The 17,781-nt window shown below is 38.4% G+C and overlaps 4 protein-coding genes and 1 non-coding gene across 6 annotated transcripts; 3 read left to right on the forward strand and 2 right to left on the reverse strand.

The window, feature by feature from the left end:
• Positions 1-11: 11 nt before the first annotated feature.
• LOC133729563 (uncharacterized) lies at positions 12-2,246 on the reverse strand. Its single transcript, XM_062157102.1, has 3 exons — positions 1,887-2,246; positions 1,031-1,464; positions 12-595 (listed from the first exon to the last, which is right to left on the reverse strand). Exons 1-3 carry the CDS (start codon positions 2,049-2,051, stop codon positions 157-159), a joined length of 1,038 nt encoding a protein of 345 aa, XP_062013086.1. The 5' UTR covers positions 2,052-2,246; the 3' UTR covers positions 12-156.
• Positions 2,247-4,134: 1,888 nt separating this feature from the next.
• LOC133729564 (uncharacterized) lies at positions 4,135-12,118 on the forward strand. 2 transcript variants are annotated; one of them, XM_062157104.1, is made up of 22 exons: positions 4,135-4,977; positions 5,121-5,235; positions 5,418-5,518; positions 5,934-6,025; positions 6,440-6,575; positions 6,708-6,776; positions 6,933-7,034; positions 7,235-7,333; positions 7,458-7,568; positions 7,768-7,974; positions 8,305-8,412; positions 8,691-8,786; positions 8,913-8,969; positions 9,242-9,388; positions 9,484-9,543; positions 9,658-9,762; positions 10,078-10,239; positions 10,394-10,467; positions 10,892-11,015; positions 11,202-11,293; positions 11,454-11,571; positions 11,648-12,118. In XM_062157104.1, the coding sequence occupies exons 1-22, from the start codon at positions 4,270-4,272 to the stop codon at positions 11,810-11,812; spliced, it is 3,048 nt and encodes a 1,015-aa protein (XP_062013088.1). In that variant the 5' UTR covers positions 4,135-4,269; the 3' UTR covers positions 11,813-12,118. The 2 variants fall into 2 exon arrangements, 1 of the variants encoding a protein (XP_062013088.1); XR_009856422.1 differs by lacking the exons at positions 11,454-11,571; positions 11,648-12,118 and having other exon boundaries at positions 10,900-11,015; positions 11,202-11,223.
• Positions 12,119-12,790: 672 nt separating this feature from the next.
• On the forward strand, positions 12,791-15,928 carry LOC133733279 (uncharacterized). Its single transcript, XM_062160923.1, has 9 exons — positions 12,791-13,131; positions 13,220-13,347; positions 13,438-13,485; positions 13,573-13,686; positions 13,782-13,850; positions 13,938-13,994; positions 14,157-14,282; positions 15,230-15,310; positions 15,543-15,928. The coding sequence occupies exons 1-9, from the start codon at positions 12,987-12,989 to the stop codon at positions 15,669-15,671; spliced, it is 897 nt and encodes a 298-aa protein (XP_062016907.1). The 5' UTR covers positions 12,791-12,986; the 3' UTR covers positions 15,672-15,928.
• Positions 15,384-15,455, reverse strand: TRNAD-GUC (transfer RNA aspartic acid (anticodon GUC)). Its single transcript has one exon. It is a non-coding gene; the product is annotated as a tRNA-Asp (tRNA).
• Positions 15,929-16,286: 358 nt separating the features above from the next.
• LOC133733642 (uncharacterized) lies at positions 16,287-16,929 on the forward strand. Its single transcript, XM_062161292.1, has one exon. It carries the CDS (start codon positions 16,303-16,305, stop codon positions 16,810-16,812), a length of 510 nt encoding a protein of 169 aa, XP_062017276.1. The 5' UTR covers positions 16,287-16,302; the 3' UTR covers positions 16,813-16,929.
• Positions 16,930-17,781: the final 852 nt, after the last annotated feature.

A 17,781-nucleotide genomic window follows, 5' to 3' on the forward strand; every position in this document is an offset into this window, starting at 1 on the left:
ACTCTATAAGCTTATAGAAAATCCGCCACACGGAACTAATCTTTATTTCTGATTACAACCAAATGTAAACCTTAAAATTAAAACTAGGATACAAGTCATCTCAAAAAATATTCACAACACTCTTGAGACTCGAATAAAGCAGCAATAAAATTAAAATTATGCAGCCAAAAGTTTCTTGATTCCAGCCTTCTGTTCAGAAGTCAACCTAGTTGGAAATTTGATGTTGAATTTCACTCTAAGGTTGCCCTTCTTGGAGGGATCTTTTGGTATAGGCATACCCTCCCGAGGGACTATCTCCTCGTAGTTTGGATGAATGACAGTGTTGATGGGGATGGTGAGGGTCCTCCCATCTAGTGTGGTGAGATGCAGTGTGTAACCTGCTAGTGCTTCTGCCAGCGAGATCTTCTGTGTTACCACCAGGTCGTTCCCATCCCTTGTGAATGTGCTGTGTGGTTTCTCATCGATTATGAATACAAGATCTGCAGGAACTTCGTTTGGACGCTCATTCCCCTTCTCTGGGAAAGTGATCTTTGTTCCTTTTTTCCAGCCAGGCTTGACCTCAATGGTCAAGATTTCCTCCACCGGCAATGTCCTCCTGCATAACATGATAGTTAGGCCACTAAACAGATATGGGATTCACATGAAGACAATTGCTGGTGCAATTTGTAGATCACCAGCTAAAGGATGTACTCACGCCATCCTAACAGAGCAATCAAATGTTTGTTTAAAACATGAATACAAACAATCACAATGGTACTACAGTAAGATCAGCCATCTAACTTCCCATTGCTCAAGACATGAAGACATTAAAGAAAACAAATGCGACTGCAGTCATCATCCTAGCAATGTAAGGTAAGCTAACAACAGCCACTGGCCTAATTGACAACGACTTGATCTCACATTGGAGCCAACGTTGCATCATGAATGTTTAATGCAAATGGAATAGGATTAAAAAAAGATGTTTGTGATAACCTACTTTTATTTAGAAACAAAAACAAAAGCAATTATAAACAGAGTGAGAAGCACTTACCCACTTGCATCTGCGATTTCCCTAGATATCTTCATCTTCTTTGTGGTTCCCTTATAGAGCTCCTCAAGACTACACGGCAACTTCCTCTCCAAAGGAGAAGCTTTTCTTGGTCCCTGACTCATCGGTCTGCCTTCTCCAAAAGAACTAAACATGTCATCCCCAAACATTCCACCAAAGGATGATCTTCCACCCCTCATGCCACTACCAAAACCACCTCCTCCCATTCCACCACCCATCGGGCTAGAGAACCCGAAGATCTCTGCAAAAATGTCGTTGGCATTCCTGGGGTTGAATCTAAACACATTTGGACCATCTCCAGTTTGGAAATACGTGGCACCACCAGGCCCCCCAGCATCTGGAGGCGGAATGCCGCCCTTAAGGCCTTCTTCACCATACTGATCATAGATTGCTCTTTTCTGTGGATCACTCAGAACCTGCAAATCCAAAGACTCAGGATCACATCCTACCATACATATAAACTTGAATTCCGCTATTAAAATCTTCAAAACCCGGATGATATATATGATCACTTCAATTGCCATACGATATATTTACACAAGATCAAACTCTAGCGTTCACACACAACACATCCAAAAAAGATTCTACCATAATTATAAACTTGAATTCTACTATTAATATCTTCAAAACGCAGAGATTATTTCTATTGCCATACGATATATTCACACAAGATCAAACTCTAGCATTCACACAACACATTCCAAACATAAAAAAAAAAAAAAAAAAAAAAAGATCTAACATGCATTCAAATCCCCAAATCCCAGATCAGAAATCAAGTATTAGCATCAAATTAACTGAAAAAACACAAAGAGAAAAGTAGAGGGTAAGAGTCACCAACCTCATAGGCCTCAGAGATCTGCTTGAATTTGGTCTCAGCTTCTTTCTTATTGGTGGGGTTCTTATCAGGGTGCCACTTCATAGCCAATTTTCTGTAAGCCTTCTTCAGTTCATCTTCTGTGGCGCTCTTTTCTACCTGTAAAAGCTTGTAGTAGTCTACACCCATGTCTTCTTCTTCCTGACTCTCCTTCAAAGTTTGAATCTTTCTGTAATCAACTGCTTCAAAATCAAAGCTTGAATGCTTGAAAATAATTTGGTGATATGGGTGTGGTGGGAGAGAAGGTATGGCTCTTATTGAGGTGAGCTGAGGGGGAGAGAAGGGACCAGAACGGTGGCGAAGTTTCCAGACAAGAGTTTTACTGTGAAAAACCACTTGAATTTTCGCTTTTGTATAGGAGGGCGAAACGACGTCGTGGTGGGTGGAATTTTGTTGACTAGGACTGGAGTGGTGGTATTAAGGTGGCAGTGCTGGAGAGCAAGAGAGCCACGTGTCTTGAGAAGGATTTGGTTTTGAGTTTGGAGTCTTGAGGTGGAGCTGAAATTAGCTTTATTGGAGTGTGATAAATAATGGCTCATCATTAAGTAAGCGAGGTTAACAATGTTCATGCTCATGGAAATAAATGTAGTTAACTATGTTCACTTTAGTAAGTAAGTGAGGTTAACAATGTCCATGCAAGTAAGTCGGACCAATTAGTAGGCCTTGCAAGTAAGCAAGACTAGGCTAATGGAAATATGTACACTTTTAATTTTGTGAGAACCGATTGTGAAACTTTTTTGATAAAAAAGAAGAAGTTAAAAGCCATGATTTTACCTAAAAGTGTGGATTATAGCACATGATTTTCGGCCAAAAATTCTTGTTCTTATTTTCTCACCAAAAATTTTTCACTGGTAAATTATGATTTTTAAAAGTAATTCTACAACTGACAAACTTTAAAAATAGTGATTTGATTTTCATTTTACAGTTTTTCAAATTTGAAAAACCGAGAAAATCGCACAAAAAATAATTGGGTTGGCATTTTTGAGGTCCATCACTTAGAGTAATTCCTAAAAATTATGTTTTACCCGAACATGTTAAATTATGTCAAGACCACTTTTAATTCAAAATTTTCATGTATTATAGTTTTAATATTGATAAAACATAATTTTTAGGACATATTCCGAAGTGATGGCACTCAAAACTTCCACATGAATTTTTTTTTATTTTTTTAAAATTTTCAAGTTTGAAAAATAAAAATAAAAATACTTCTGGGACTCAAAAAAAAAATTCGTTCGTGGCATTATTTTTATTGTTTGCACAAATATCAATTTGTATAGTAAATCAGACGAGTCACCACACCTCGATCCCAAATTTCTCTAGTTTGGGAGAGGTGGTTTGGCTTGGGCCTCCTTGAGTTTTGTGACCTGTGACTTTGCTTTGAAGGATGCAATGCAACGGTGGAGGCCGTGCTTCCTGGTTTTTTCGAAAAGCAATGTCCCTTCCTGCACGCATAGAAAACTCAAAACAGATCCAACCTTTGTTTGAATTTTCTGCAATCATCTCCTTCACTCTCTTCCATGATTACAAAATAATCTCCAAACTTAGGATGGGAGTCAATAGCTCATTACTTTCTCCAACTGGGAATTTGACTCGACGACTTGACTTGATTACAAAATAAGTTTAAGTTCAGACTTAGTTTAAGTTCTTAAAATCAAGGTTAACTCGAATAAACGCACAGAAATACCTGATAATCATAATGCATATTCTTCTGAGCTTTACCATATTACTGAAGCTTGAATTTATAGATTACATTACTCAGAAGAGATTCAAAGTACCACCATACACTCGTCATACTACTGAAGTTTAAATTCATAAAACATTACATTACTCGGAAGAGATTCAAAACACCGACGTGCACTTACATCTATAGAAACAGACGGTTGGATAATATTAAGTGAATAACAAAAAAAATGGTGACGAAACGTTGATCACAAACATCAAGGGCTGAAATCGCATTTGATCCTACGGGTACATAGAAGATTTTCCGTATATTACTCATGTATTCTTACAAACTTTCAATCCTAATCAATATCTTCTACGAACTAAACAATCAAAAATCGGCCACAGTCAAATCGAGCCGATTACACTTCCCTCCAAATGTTAGCAATAAACTAAACCTCACCGTATCCCAATGAGGTCGCCCACACGCCACCCCTCACTTGAAATCCGTGAAATAAAAAAAGTCCGTGCTCTTTTTCCTACTCCCACGCTCTCTCACTCACAGTCACACATAGAGACAGTTACACTCAAACCTCCTCCTCCTCCTTCTTCTACCTCCAACCTCTCTCTCTCTTCCCTAACGCCAATGTGAACCTCTTGATCTCTCTCTAACCTCTCACATTCCGCAATGTCGATTCTACCCTCGCGCTACCTCACCTTCCACCACCGACCAACCCTCACATTCTCACCCTTCCCGCGATCATCACCGCCGTCGCCGTCGTCCATCTTCTACGCGCCGACGAACAATGTCTCCAGACCTCTACGCGCCGAACAATGTCTCCAACCGCTCTCCGCCGCGTCATCCTCCTCCTCCTCGGTCACGGTGGAAAACTCCGAGGACTACTACTCCGAATCCGACGGAGCCGCCGCGTCCTCCACCACGCAGTTCGTGATCCGCGCCCGCAACCGCATCGGCCTCCTCGGGATCATCACGCGCGTGTTCGACGTCCTCGGCCTCCGCGTCGACAAGGCCACCGTGGAATTCGAAGGCGACTACTTCGTGAAGCGGTTCTTCGTCACCGATTCCCGAGGCGCGAGGATCGAGGACCCGGAGAGCCTGGACCGGATCCAGAAGGCGTTACTGGACGCCATCGACGACGACTGCGCCGGGTCCGTCACGGCGGGGCCTACCACAACCACGAGAGGAGTCGTGGTCCGCAGGCCGGGTTTGGGCCTGGGCTCCGGCGAGCGCGGCGCTAAGGCGGAGAGGATGTTCGGGTTGATGGACGGGTTCTTGAAAAACGACCCGATTAGTCTTCAGAAGGATATTCTTTACCACGTTGAGTACACCGTGGCCAGGTCGAGGTTTAGCTTTGATGATTTTGAAGCTTATCAGGTAAAATCTAAATTTCTCTTCTTCTTGTTGATCATCTGGATTGTGTTTTTAGCTAGTTTGGATACAGCTGTGAATTTGAGCGTTTTTAATTTTTGGCGGGAAAAGTTCTTCGTGTTGAAGTTGCTTTTGATTCGAATTTGTAGGCTTTAGCGCACAGTGTAAGAGATCGCTTGATTGAGCGTTCACATGATACTCAGCTTTACTTCAAGAGGAAAGATCCGAAGCGCGTGTACTTCCTCTCGCTTGAGTTTCTTATGGGTATTGATGCACTCCCATTTACATTTTATGCATTTTGGTTATGCTTATAGATTGGTTTTCATTATGATTTAATAGCCATTAAGTTGATCACTAGTAATTGTTGCTCACTTCATCTGGAGTAACTGTTGCTTTGATGTAGTTGCCGACTTGCTGCTAAACGCTATTTGTTATTGAACTGTCAGGTCGTTCATTGTCGAATAGTGTCATCAACCTTGGTATCCGAGACCAATACGCAGAGGCTTTAAGTCAGCTTGGCTTTGAGTTTGAAGTTCTGGCCGAGCAGGTTAGCAAGGATACCCTTTCATGTGCTTTCAAAGTTCTTTTGTTATTTGGAAAATATGATGTAGTAATTCTAGTGATGGGAGTTTCTAGAGCAACATAAAAAAGTAGCCGGAACTGATACACTGTCATTGATATTATTCCCCCATTTTGCTCTCTCAGGAAACATTGAATCTTATATCAATCTTTTACCGTATTAAATGTGGTATTGGCATCAGTACATCATGTATATATGCTGCATGAACATCATATATTTATTAGAGGTAGAACGTATTTACACCAACTATATTTATGTGAATATACCACTATTAATCTAACTTCATTTGGAAAGATATAAGATTATTGTCATTTATGTATCAATAGCATGTACAGATGGCAATTTATTGTCCCATGGATAAGTTAATTTTGTATGTTTCAAGGAAGGAGATGCTGCCCTTGGTAATGGTGGCCTAGCCCGTCTTTCAGCTTGCCAAATGGATTCTATGGCAACTTTGGATTATCCTGCATGGGGGTATGTTAACTCTATAATTAGCATATTTTAATTAAATTTATAATACCCCGATCTAAGTTTTGTCTCTAATACTAGGATCGATGAACGGCCCTTCTAGCTCTATGGTGTCTTTCCCTTAAGACAGGGAAGTCTAGGGAAAGGAAGGGAACTCTATTGTATATAAAGAAATATGGAAGCCATTATCCTTAGAAATAGAAAGACTATGGGAAATCCATGAAGAGTATGATCCCATAATAGGTTTATGTGCCTCACCTATTATCGTCATATTTTGCATGCTCGATGGCTTTGAGATCTGAATATATTAATCAATATGAAAATAATCTGTGAAAATAATCTGTGTTTTATTTTATTTTTTACCCCCTGTATTATCGTAATGGGAGGTTATTTAGTAATGTTGCAATTTCCAACTTGCAGTTATGGACTACGCTACCAATATGGACTATTCCGCCAGGTTATACTGGATGGCATTCAGCATGAACAACCTGACTTCTGGTTGAACTTTGGGAATCCCTGGGAGACAGAGCGGGTTCATGTAACATATCCAGTGAAGGTTTGCAAGCATATCCTCTTTTTTAATTTAAGTGTTTATTTCTCATTCCATTTTGTTTTGATATTCATTATTTCTTCTATTAGCTTACAAAAGTTTTGGTAACTTTTCGTATTGTTTTTCTACATGAATAAGTTCTATGGGACTGTTGAAGAGGAAATCTTGAACGGAGAAAAATGTAATGTTTGGAACCCTGGAGAATTGGTAAGGCAATGAACTCTATTCCATCATCTGAGGGTTCAATCCTTGAGGAAATCTTTTGATAATGTTTTTATATTTGCTATGTGGATTACATGTTGTGAACATTATGGATATGATCGATTATTTCATCAGCTTAGTGGTTTGTCTACACACTGCTAGGTAGAAGCTGTGGCTTATGATAATCCTATACCTGGTTACGGAACCAGGAACACCATTACTCTCCGCTTATGGGCTGGAAAACCAAGTGATCAACGTGATATGGTAATTTTTTTACTTATCTTTATTATCATGCATTTGGTAGTTTTTTTTTTTTTGATAGACAGCATCCCATGAAAATGCTAAATGAAAAAGTGGATACAGTATTCTCCATTAAAAAAAAAAAAAAATTATAGCATTCATCTCTTGCCTCCTATAACTTTTAGAGGTGGCTAATTTTCCTATGCAAAACTTCTCATATGCAGGAAGCTTTTAATACTGGAGATTACATCAATGCTCTTGTTTCTAGACAGAAAGCAGAAAATATAAGTAGTGTTTTGTACCCTGATGATCGTTCTTATCAGGTTTAATTCCTTTTTGTTAATTTGGTTAGTTACATTTTGAAATAACCTTGAAACTTTATTGTTGCTTATAACATTGCGTATTACCGTTTTGACTTTTGACTTTTTTTTTCTCCCTGGTTTACAGGGGAAGGAACTGCGGTTAAAACAACAATATTTCTTTGTCTCAGCATCCATACAAGACATAATACGGAGGTTCAAAGATGCTCACAGTAATTTTGATGAATTTCCTGATAAGGTTTGAATCTCACTAATATATGTTATATTATCATGTATATTGAATTGTAGGGAAAAGAATGCTTTATGACTTAGTATTGTGAATTAAGGGATCATTTCCGTTTTCTATTGGTGCATTGGAGTTCTTCTAATACAGTCATTCAGGTTTGCTTTTCTGGTTTCCCTTCTTTTGTTGGCTCACCTTTCTTTGTCTTAATTAGGTTGCTCTGCAGCTCAATGATACTCACCCATCTCTTGCGATAGTCGAGGTCATGAGAGTGCTTGTCGACGAAGAGCATTTGGATTGGAATAAAGCTTGGGATATTGTTTGCAAACTCTTTTCTTTCACAATACATGCAGTAATTGCTGAAGGGTTGGAGAAAATCCCTGTTGATTTACTGGGTAGTCTTCTCCCACGCCATTTACAAGTGCGTTCCTAATGACTATTTTTTGCATGCTTTGCTTTTTATTTGTAAAATGTGTTTCTGAAGACGTTTTCGTCCTCCTTCTCCAATACAATAAGGGTGTATATATATATATATATATATATATATATATATATATATATATATAAGTGGTATGCTAGGCCTTGAGATGTTTAATCAATTCATGCAAGGGTTCATTTCTTTCCATCAGATTGTCATGCAACCAACCATATAGACGATTGATAATTTCCATACATATATATTCTGATAATAACCAGTATAAAATGATTTATTTGTCACTTAATAATCTTTATCACTAATTTGTTGTTCCAGATTATATATGACATTAACTTCAATTTTGTCGAAGAGTTGAAGAAGAGGATTGGTTTAGATTATGATCGTCTCTCTCGGATGTCTATTGTTGAGGAAGCTGCTGTAAAGGTACCTCTAGAAGCATTATAATTCATACTTCATGGTATATATGAGTCTGTGTTTCTCCTGGTAGTCTTTGTATACTCTATAGTCTTGGTATTGGACCACTGTGCTTATTCTGTCTATTATATCAACCCTTTGTGTGATATTATGCATAATCCTCTCATAAGAACCTTATATTAGCATATGAATTTTTGGTAGTTCTTCTTACCCATCTCTGTAAGAATTCTTTGGTTTGATATGAAATACTTTGTAAATTGATCGTTGACTACCATTGGAGTTGACAGAGTATCCGAATGGCAAACCTGTCGGTTGTGTGTGCTCATACTGTGAATGGTGTTTCCACAGTACATTCAGAACTATTAAAAACAAAATTATTCAAGGTACTTTGTTTTCCTTGCATCATTGTCATTTTTTCTTGTCTTATAACTAAGTTACAAGATAATCCAAACTGCTTAAGTACCTTCTATTAGGTTAGTCGACAGACTGACACCTCTTTTCTTTAACAGGACTTCTATGAACTGTGGCCTGAGAAATTTCAATGCATGACAAATGGCGTCACCCAGGTATAACGTTCAGAATGTCGTCTATCAAGTACTTTACTAGTTTCATTAGACTTTTCGATTCTGTTTATACATACATACAAGCATACGCACACTAGTAAATAAATTATTAATTATTATTTTGACAAATATTGCGTATGGCTCATAACATATTTACAAAGGTTCTTATGATGCAGTGGTGTATCAGGGACTGATAATTCGATATCCACTAGTAGCATACAGTTTATGTTCAAGTATATGTGAATGTGATAATGTACTGACATTTGATTTTTCAGCGCCGCTGGATTGTGGTGAGTAATCCTAGCCTGTGTGCTCTTCTCTCAAAATGGCTTGGAACAGAAGCCTGGATTCGTAATGTTGACCTTCTGACTGGCTTGAGAGAATATGCAGATGATGCTGATCTTCAACAAGAATGGATGATGGTACACTATAGGCTTCATACTTGTGCATTTCCTTAGAAACCGAGATTGTATTATGTTGCTGCTCTTTGTTTATTGCAAATATTTTCATGGCGTAGGTTAAGAAGGTTAACAAGATGAGGCTTGCTGAGTACATTGAAGCAATGAGTGGTGTGAAGGTTGGGACCGCAATTTCTTGGAATGTATATTTGGTTCTTTCCTTTGTCTAGTAGTCAGGTCTTATAGAAGCTTCTTTATGATCTAACATTGCAATGTATCACTTCTAACTGCAGGTTAGTTTAGATGCAATGTTTGATGTGCAGACAAAGAGAATACACGAGTACAAAAGACAATTGCTCAATATACTTGGCATCATTCATCGATATGACTGTATCAAGGTGAAGCTTTTTTTCAGAAGAACTTTGTATTCCACGCTAATAGAACTCATTAACAAAGAAGCCTTGGATTTTTTCTTTTTTGTTGTTCTAAATGGAGCTACCTTACCACCCTCCAGCATTTGTGCATCAGTATTTTATACTTGGTCACAGTAATTATCATCTTTTGGCTTGAATGTTGGTGGGAAGTAATTTGTTAATTGTGGAATGAGAATTGACATAGTTGGAACCTTGTTTGATCTCATTCAATTGTGTACCATTATATGCTTACCATTTATGAATTTTAATCAATAAGTTGTCTTTTTTACTTTGCTGCAGAACATGGATAAGAGTCAACAGAGCAAGGTTGTACCCCGTGTCTGCATTATTGGAGGAAAAGCTGCTCCTGGTTATGAAGTTGCAAAGAAGATTATCAAACTTTGTCATGCTGTAGCAGAAAAGATAAATAATGATAGCGACGTTGGGGATCTTCTAAAGCTGGTAAGGGATAGAATTATGTCTCTGAATGCATTCTTCCTATCTTCTGTTTTTGCACAGCTACTGTGAGGAACTAGCATAGGGAATGAAGTTTCTGGTCTTGCCATGTCAACATGGTATCAGTCATCTGCGATTTGATGCAAATTCTTTGTTTCAGGTTTTTATTCCTGATTATAATGTATCGCTCGCTGAAGTGGTAATACCAGGGGCTGACCTTTCCCAGCACTTAAGGTTTGTAAACATTGAAGGACTATGATTGAACCCATGGAAAGACAATTGCTTTAAAAACTACTTTGAGTTTCTTGAATTTTGTTCCAACTTAAGTTTTACTGCACTTTTCAGATTTGAGATGTTAACATTACTGTTTGTAGACAAGTGCTATTTTTGTAGTAAAACTTCAAATTAGAATACCGTGATATATGAAACTATAGACCAATGACTAGTTGGTTTTTAGAATACTGGTTATCTCATCAAGCTTTTCATTTATGTTTTGGCTCAAGTAGTTTACTAAAATCCCCCAATATCAGCGGTGTTATTGTTAAGATGGGTGCATATGAGGCTTGCAATGATTCAACTAAAGTTTCGAACTTCTTTATTTAGAGAAATATATTTAGTATGTGTATATGCTGCATACCATCTGATGATTCCTGTGCAGCACTGCAGGACATGAGGCTTCTGGAACTGGCAGCATGAAATTTCTCATGAACGGATGTTTACTCTTGGCTACAGAAGATGGGTCTACAGTTGAAATTGTTGAAGAAATAGGGGCAGAGAACTTGGTAAGTGTTGTCTAAGGTTATACTCAAGGGTGCAACTATGTATGCATTGGTTTTTCCTCAAAGATCAGATGATGTGTGGTTGAATACATTGAGATTTTGTAAGAACAGAATGGCCCCAATCGAGATTTTTCTAGGCAACGTAATACAGCTGGAAGCTTTAACTGATTGGAGATTTACTTTCTGCAGTTTTTGTTTGGTGCAAAGATTCATGAAGTTCCTGAATTGCGTGAGAAAGGACCTGCTCATGACGTGCCACTGCAATGTGCACGCGTTTTAAGGTATGCAACTACAATCACCATAGGAAGCACACTTAAAATTAGCCATTGAGAGATATTTGTGTGACCTGTGTTGGATGCCATGTGCCGGATGTAACTTTTCTGAGCAAGCTGTTATCTTATCAGATTCTAAGTTTGTTGTGATAATTATAATAATGTGTAGGCTGATCCGAGATGGTCATTTTGGCTTTCAAGACTATTTCCAATCTCTATGTGATAGTGTGGAGGGTGACGACTTCTATCTGCTCAGCTCTGACTTTGGGAGCTATTTAGAGGCACAGGTAATCATTACTTTTCATGGGAGTGCCAAAGTATACTTCCTCTTGTTCTATAACTCTATATCTACGTGCAAAATAGGCTGCTGCTGATAAAGCATTTGCGGATCCAAAGAAGTGGACTAAAATGAGCATCCTTAGCACAGCCGGTTCTGGTAGATTTAGCAGTGACAGAACAATCCGCGACTATGCTGAGAAGAGTTGGGGAATTGAACCGTGCCGATTCCCTTCCGAGTTCGATGGCTAGCTCAAGCTCACCCAAAGTAGTGCTAGAAGTAACTATTCAGTTATTTCAGATTGCAATCAATAATGATGAATAAGCAAAGCTTTCTCATGCCATATCTGTTCCACTTATGACTTATCTAACCGGTCGGGGCAGTGAAGAGGGTACAGAGGGTTTTCCTTCTCCTGAATTGTTTCACAGTACAGAGACAGCCACTATAGGCTATATAGCCTATAGCCTAAACAAAATAATGTAAATTTGTAAAGGGCTAATTAATAGTTTTGTTTAATAACAATCCAGAGTTTAGAGGATTTATCATGCACTTGAAGATATGCAAGGCTATACAACCACAAAAAATGAGACAAAAAACATGCTACTCTGCTGTATCTACGGATCTACCATTTCTTTACCTCATTATACTTGATTATTTGCAGTTCATGCTAATGAATTCTAATAATCTTGCATCAAGTTATTAGTTCTTCGGTTAGATTGATGCGAAGAGAATTTCGTTAGTAAAAGCAATGCTGACATGTTCGGTTAGAGTGATGTTCAAATGTTCCCGACGAATACTTCATCCACAGAAGTGATGTTCAAATGTTGCTGATGAAAGTTGGTCTGCTAGAGATTTAGGGTGATGTCCAAATTTTCATGACTATTGTAGCTGCATTGGTGAAACTGAAAACAACTTATTTACTTAACAACCACCTCTTTTAGAAATTAGTTTACCAAGCAATCAACTGATTTATTTAATCACCACCCTACCAACCACGTGGTACGTTTGTCCTACGTAAGAATTTTGCATTCTCATAAGTCAGCATATCTTATAAGCACAACAAATTTGCTATTTGTCAGTAAAAAAATAATGCTCAGTCATTGCCAAATGCCAATGAAAAATTGTCCCTTAATTGACATTTCTGAGTTCTGACAATATTTCATGGGTAAAAGTAAAAGTGTAAAAGTGATGCTCAAATACTATCGGCGAACCCTCGTCGACAAAGTGATTGTCACTCTTTTGCATTTTTTAAAACGTCGTCGTCCTCCACTTTCCTTCTTCCTCTTGTTGACTCGACCGGCGCTGTAACTACTAACTGATTCATTTCACTGAAACCGGAAATTGAAAATTTTCCCTGCAAATTTTCTGAGATCGGCGCAAAAAACACGAAGCGCTTCAGTCACAGTCAATTCCTGCAAGGACAGAATGAGAGTAGCAGCAATTCATCTAATCCCAATCCTCTTCCTCTTTCCCGCCTTTTTTCCATCCCTCTCCGAAACCACCAACGACGATTCCTCCTCCTCCGTCGTATCCCAACTCCACCAATTCAAGCTCAAAATCGCTCATTTAGGTAATTTCACACTTCCACTCTTCGTTTCTTTTTTCGAGTTCGTAGGCTATAGCGTTTGCTGTTATAGCTATTGATGTCGTTTCTGCAGAATCGGTTCTTGCGGAAAGCGTTCGGAATCTGAATGAGAGAATCGATCAAATCGAACAGCGCGAGAAGCTGATTGACGACATGTCGCAGAAGATCCACCATTTGCAATCTGTGTTATCCACTCTCAAGGTTTTGTTTTCATTTCTTTCGAGCTGGTTCGATTCAGCTCATATGAACAATGAAAATGATGTAGGTGCAATTTCGTTTGTATTATCACAGGAACACTCATTGCATGGTGATCAAAGACTTAATGCTCTAGAAGAAGAGGTTTTTTTTTTTTTTTTTGCATTTTCAGTCAGTAATTAGTTGAAGAATTGGATTACTGGTTTGAGAATTAGGATTTTGAATTGATAGGTACGGCGTCTCTGGGCCGCTTCAAGGAAGAACAATTTCGACATTCATGTTTTGCAGTCCAAAGCACAAGATGCTGAGGAGAGGCTTGAAATGGTTACCTCTAAGGCTGAGAAGGTAAATATGGTGGTGCAATTTGTCTGTGGTCTTATGAGTGTGATGTTGTCATTGAGTGTTGAGTTTGCTGATGATTTGATTCTTGTTGCTTGCAGATGAATGACATGGTTACCGAGCAATGGATTCAACTTCAGAGACTGCAGCAGGCTCTTCATATTCAACAAGTATTTCCTCCTTCAAACTGGCTTGACATTCCTTATTTGATGCATTCTGCTAGTTCACTGATAGTTGTTAGTTGCTTTTTGAAATAGTCGAGGACTTTGAGGGTTCAAAGGCAAGTAAGCTATACAAGATGCACATTCTTGAAGGTAAAGTTGGTCTATATGAATGTCCGGAATTTTGAATGAAATTTTGCTGGATTGAACTTTAAATTCTTTCAGAAAATGACAGCATAAAGTGTTGTCAACAACTGATACATTATTTTTCTATCTATAATCTAACACTAGCCCATTAAATCTGATGTCTTGCAGTTCTTCAACAACCTTCTTGATGACCATTTGCTGAAGCTGCTTGGGTCTAACGTGAGATCCTTTTTCTCACGAACCCTGCATCAATTGGAAAGATTCTTTATAGCATTTAAGAGGTCTCACCATAAGGTTAGTGCCAAAATTGTTGTCTTAATTAGTATTTCTTCAGAGTTCTTACTTTTTAGTATGACATTCCTGTGATAGAGCTTTATAACCTCCCATTATCTCTGATGTCTAGTATAGTTGTAGGTTTTCTAGAAATTGCCTACTTTCATTGTTGTGTTTCTACATACCAAGAATCCTCAAGGGACAAGCTTTTAATTATTTAACTTGAGACCTTGAAGATGCCATAAATGTTTGTGGAAGTTTGCGGTACACTCTAGGGTGTTGTCTTTTTATTAGGAAACTCACTAAGCAGAAAGTTGAATCAATCAGTTACTTGAGGATCTTGAAAAGAAAGCATGCTATATAGTGGTTTTTGATCAGTCAGATGGTTTCTAACTACCTCAAGAAACATATATGGAAAACATTGAGAAATTGATTGTCAAGGATTGCTCCAGTTTCTACAACTGCAACAGCTACTTTTTTGGCGCCATTACTGTAAATTAGTTTCCTTCTGCTACCATATTTTTTTTACTACTTGTCTATTGCTCTTGCAAATAGTTGTTGTTAAGTACGTGGTAAGATGGAATTACTGATAAAAGAAGGCAAGACAAGAGAAAACTGGTGTCTTACTATTTCAATTCTATCTTTGGAGTGTATTATCATCTGTTGGTTTGTCTTTGTGTCTCTTTTGCAATCCGGCAGTTGTACTATCATACTTCCTAGTCAGAAAGTTAATGTCTCTTTAAGAAAAACCACTGCATCGTTTGATCCCTCCCTATTTGATGCAGCTTAAGGAACCTTATTGACTGGGTCTCGATCGTACTATTCCAGTTGTCTGTACATTTAGATTATGTTGTATAAAGTCGAAACATCATGTTTGCTTCATCTGCCCATCCATTGTTTCAGGTTGTCATCAACTAGACACCTCTGTTGTCTGCTAATGAATTCCTGAAAACCTTTTCTTCATGCAGTTGCAGCATTCCATCAAAGAGGCATTGGAGAAGAATGAATTTACTGCAGCTCTTGCTAATGAGGAATTGGTTTTCTATGTGGTATGTAGTCAAGTTTAACATATTCTTTTCCATCTAAAATTGCATGAAAATAAATGAAAATAAAAAAAATTGCCGCCGTTGCCGGGGATCGAACCCGGGTCACCCGCGTGACAGGCGGGAATACTTACCACTATACTACAACGACTTATTGCTAGAGTAGAGAGAAATAGCCTCATATATAGCTTGTTTAGCTTTATATTACATGGCATTAATCAAAGTCGCTAATTTTCAGGCTACTGCCCTCATCATCTTGCCAATAATGATGGCCTGGATGTTTCTCTCCTCAAAATTCCAAGGTAGTTGCTCTATTGACGTGACCTATATGCACTCGCAGACCTATACAAGTCCTGAGGGTGAATGAACACGAATTCTCCACACTTGGATAATTGCTAACAGATATCTTGGTTCAAGTTATGAGATCAATTTTCTCGGAAAAAAAAAATGTTATGAGATCAGTGACCTTAGCTTTACAATTATGATTATATGTCAGATTCTCGTTGTATAATAGTTTCAAAACATACCTGATGCATATCTTGTTATACTTCTGAAATCCAGATTGATACATTAGTGTGCTCAATCAGTGAGACATTTACAAGTAAAAGGTGACTGGTTAATATACTGGGCATCGATCCATCTGTGCTGCGTAAGCTTTTGCATTGTCGGTTGCTGCTTTAGTCCTCTGTAATGGCCTTAAAACTTCCCCCTGTTTTTGATTCAATTATAATCTGTTATGAAATGGACCCTCTGTCCTAACCACTCACCATTTTCATGAGAAGGAAAATGGAGCTCCATGGTTTCCCCTGCTTTAGATTCAATTATAATCTGTAATGAAATGGACCCTCTGTCCTAACCACTCACCATTTTCAAAGAGAAGGAAGCTGTATCCGAGCTCCATTTTCCTTCCTCTCTATTTTTTGGCGGTAAAAATAAAAAATTATGATACTGTAAGTTAACTTAGATAGACAGTGAAATTGAATTAAAATTACCAACTTATGAATGAAAATGTGAGCACCCTCAACCTCATGTTGAGAGATAAGCACAAAAGAATGGGAGACGAAGACACAACATGGGAGCAAAGGCTCAATGCCTTAACTCACATCCTCATCAACCCAACAACCACACCACCTCTCCATTCCCAGTTCTTCATCTCCACCCAAATTCCATGCTACCTAAACTGGGACTACCCACCAGTCCTCTGTACCAAATCCCCTTCTTATACTCATCTCAAATGGGGCATCTCTCTCTTCCTCAAAAGGGTCTTCAAACTTGGGCCCCCTGAGACTTCCTGGAGGTCCAAGTGCCCTTATCAGATCCCTCCACCATTGATTCTTGCTAAAGGAGTAGAGGAAGCTCAGTGGGATCCAGAGCAGAAGAGACTCTACTTTAGGAAGAGGCTGAGAAGAAAACGCTTTGCGCCGGATGTTAATCCTTGGATTCCTTTTCTAATTCCCAATATGTTGTTGTTATCTCTTCTTCTCTGGAACCCATATCCCGAAAATTGATTCCTGTTAATCTTATCTGGGTTTCTGGGAAATCTGTGTTTTATTAATGCTTGATTTATTATATTAAATAATGAATCTTTCAGCTGAAATCACTGTTCTTGTTCTTTTTCTGACTTTGTATTTTATCAATTAAGCCACAAGCTTCCCACTTAGTTATTTTAAAACTCAAATCTGCAAGAAACACTAAGGCAGAGGTCAAAAAGGAAAAAGAGAACGAGAAAAACAAAGAAGGTAGGAGCTGATCACCAAGGACACTTTGAAAAGGCTGAGACTATTAACAATCCATGGCGCTAATCACGCAGCAAATTTCACCACATTCAAGGAAAAGAGGAAAATATAAAAGAAAAGGCAGTAAAGGTTTGCAAACCCAAACGTTGACAAAAAGCATTTTCTATCAAGGAAGAAGAAGACCCACAATTGCTATCAATCAATCGCTTTAATTCTGAACTGCTATAACCAAACAAGGAAGACTTCCCGCACATGACACATCCCACATCAGTCGACACCGCACTTGGCCATATGCAAACTTCAATACCAATTTGCCATTGTAGGACTGTATACTAAGGCTTTTTTTTTTTTTTTTTCCCGATAAAAAGCTTGACGTGTAAGTTAATCGGCGAGATCTCGTTAGTCTTTTGGTATTTCTCTCCGTAATGGTGGATGAGGTTCCGAGTAGATTAATGATAGACTTTCCACTGTGGAAGAGTTTTCACCGCCCAGACTGCTTTTTCCAAAGGGTTTTTACTGCTTTAAGACTAGTAACCCTTTAGTTTTTGTATCTCTCTTTTGCTTGGAAGGTAACAGGCTTTTGCTTTTGCTAAAATAAGTTCAATGATAATATGGATGTATGTGTGTACCTGTTTTTACGAGTTCTTTCTTCTTTTGGCTTTTTATGATGAAACTAGAACTAGGTCCTTGGGTTTCGGTGGGAGGACAGGAGCTGGTGGCACATCACATGCATGGGCGTCG

Source organism: Rosa rugosa, chromosome 2 (assembly GCF_958449725.1).
Source record: "Rosa rugosa chromosome 2, drRosRugo1.1, whole genome shotgun sequence".
Classification (NCBI taxonomy): Eukaryota; Viridiplantae; Streptophyta; class Magnoliopsida; order Rosales; family Rosaceae; genus Rosa; species Rosa rugosa.

Coding starts and splice junctions, on each gene's coding strand:
- LOC133729564 (XM_062157104.1), top strand. CDS start 4,270: ATGTCGATTCTACCCTCGCGCTACCTCACCTTCCACCACCGACCAACC. Junction 8,787..8,912: donor TAAAAACAAAATTATTCAAG/GTACTTTGTTTT, acceptor TTTCTTTAACAG/GACTTCTATGAACTGTGGCC. Junction 9,763..10,077: donor ATCGATATGACTGTATCAAG/GTGAAGCTTTTT, acceptor ACTTTGCTGCAG/AACATGGATAAGAGTCAACA.
- LOC133729563 (XM_062157102.1), bottom strand. CDS start 2,051: ATGGGTGTAGACTACTACAAGCTTTTACAGGTAGAAAAGAGCGCCACA. Junction 1,465..1,886: donor AGATCTCTGAGGCCTATGAG/GTTGGTGACTCT, acceptor TTGGATTTGCAG/GTTCTGAGTGATCCACAGAA. Junction 596..1,030: donor GAAATCGCAGATGCAAGTGG/GTAAGTGCTTCT, acceptor CATGTTATGCAG/GAGGACATTGCCGGTGGAGG.
- LOC133733279 (XM_062160923.1), top strand. CDS start 12,987: ATGAGAGTAGCAGCAATTCATCTAATCCCAATCCTCTTCCTCTTTCCC. Junction 13,348..13,437: donor CTGTGTTATCCACTCTCAAG/GTTTTGTTTTCA, acceptor GTATTATCACAG/GAACACTCATTGCATGGTGA. Junction 15,311..15,542: donor AGGAATTGGTTTTCTATGTG/GTATGTAGTCAA, acceptor GCTAATTTTCAG/GCTACTGCCCTCATCATCTT.
- LOC133733642 (XM_062161292.1), top strand. CDS start 16,303: ATGAATGAAAATGTGAGCACCCTCAACCTCATGTTGAGAGATAAGCAC.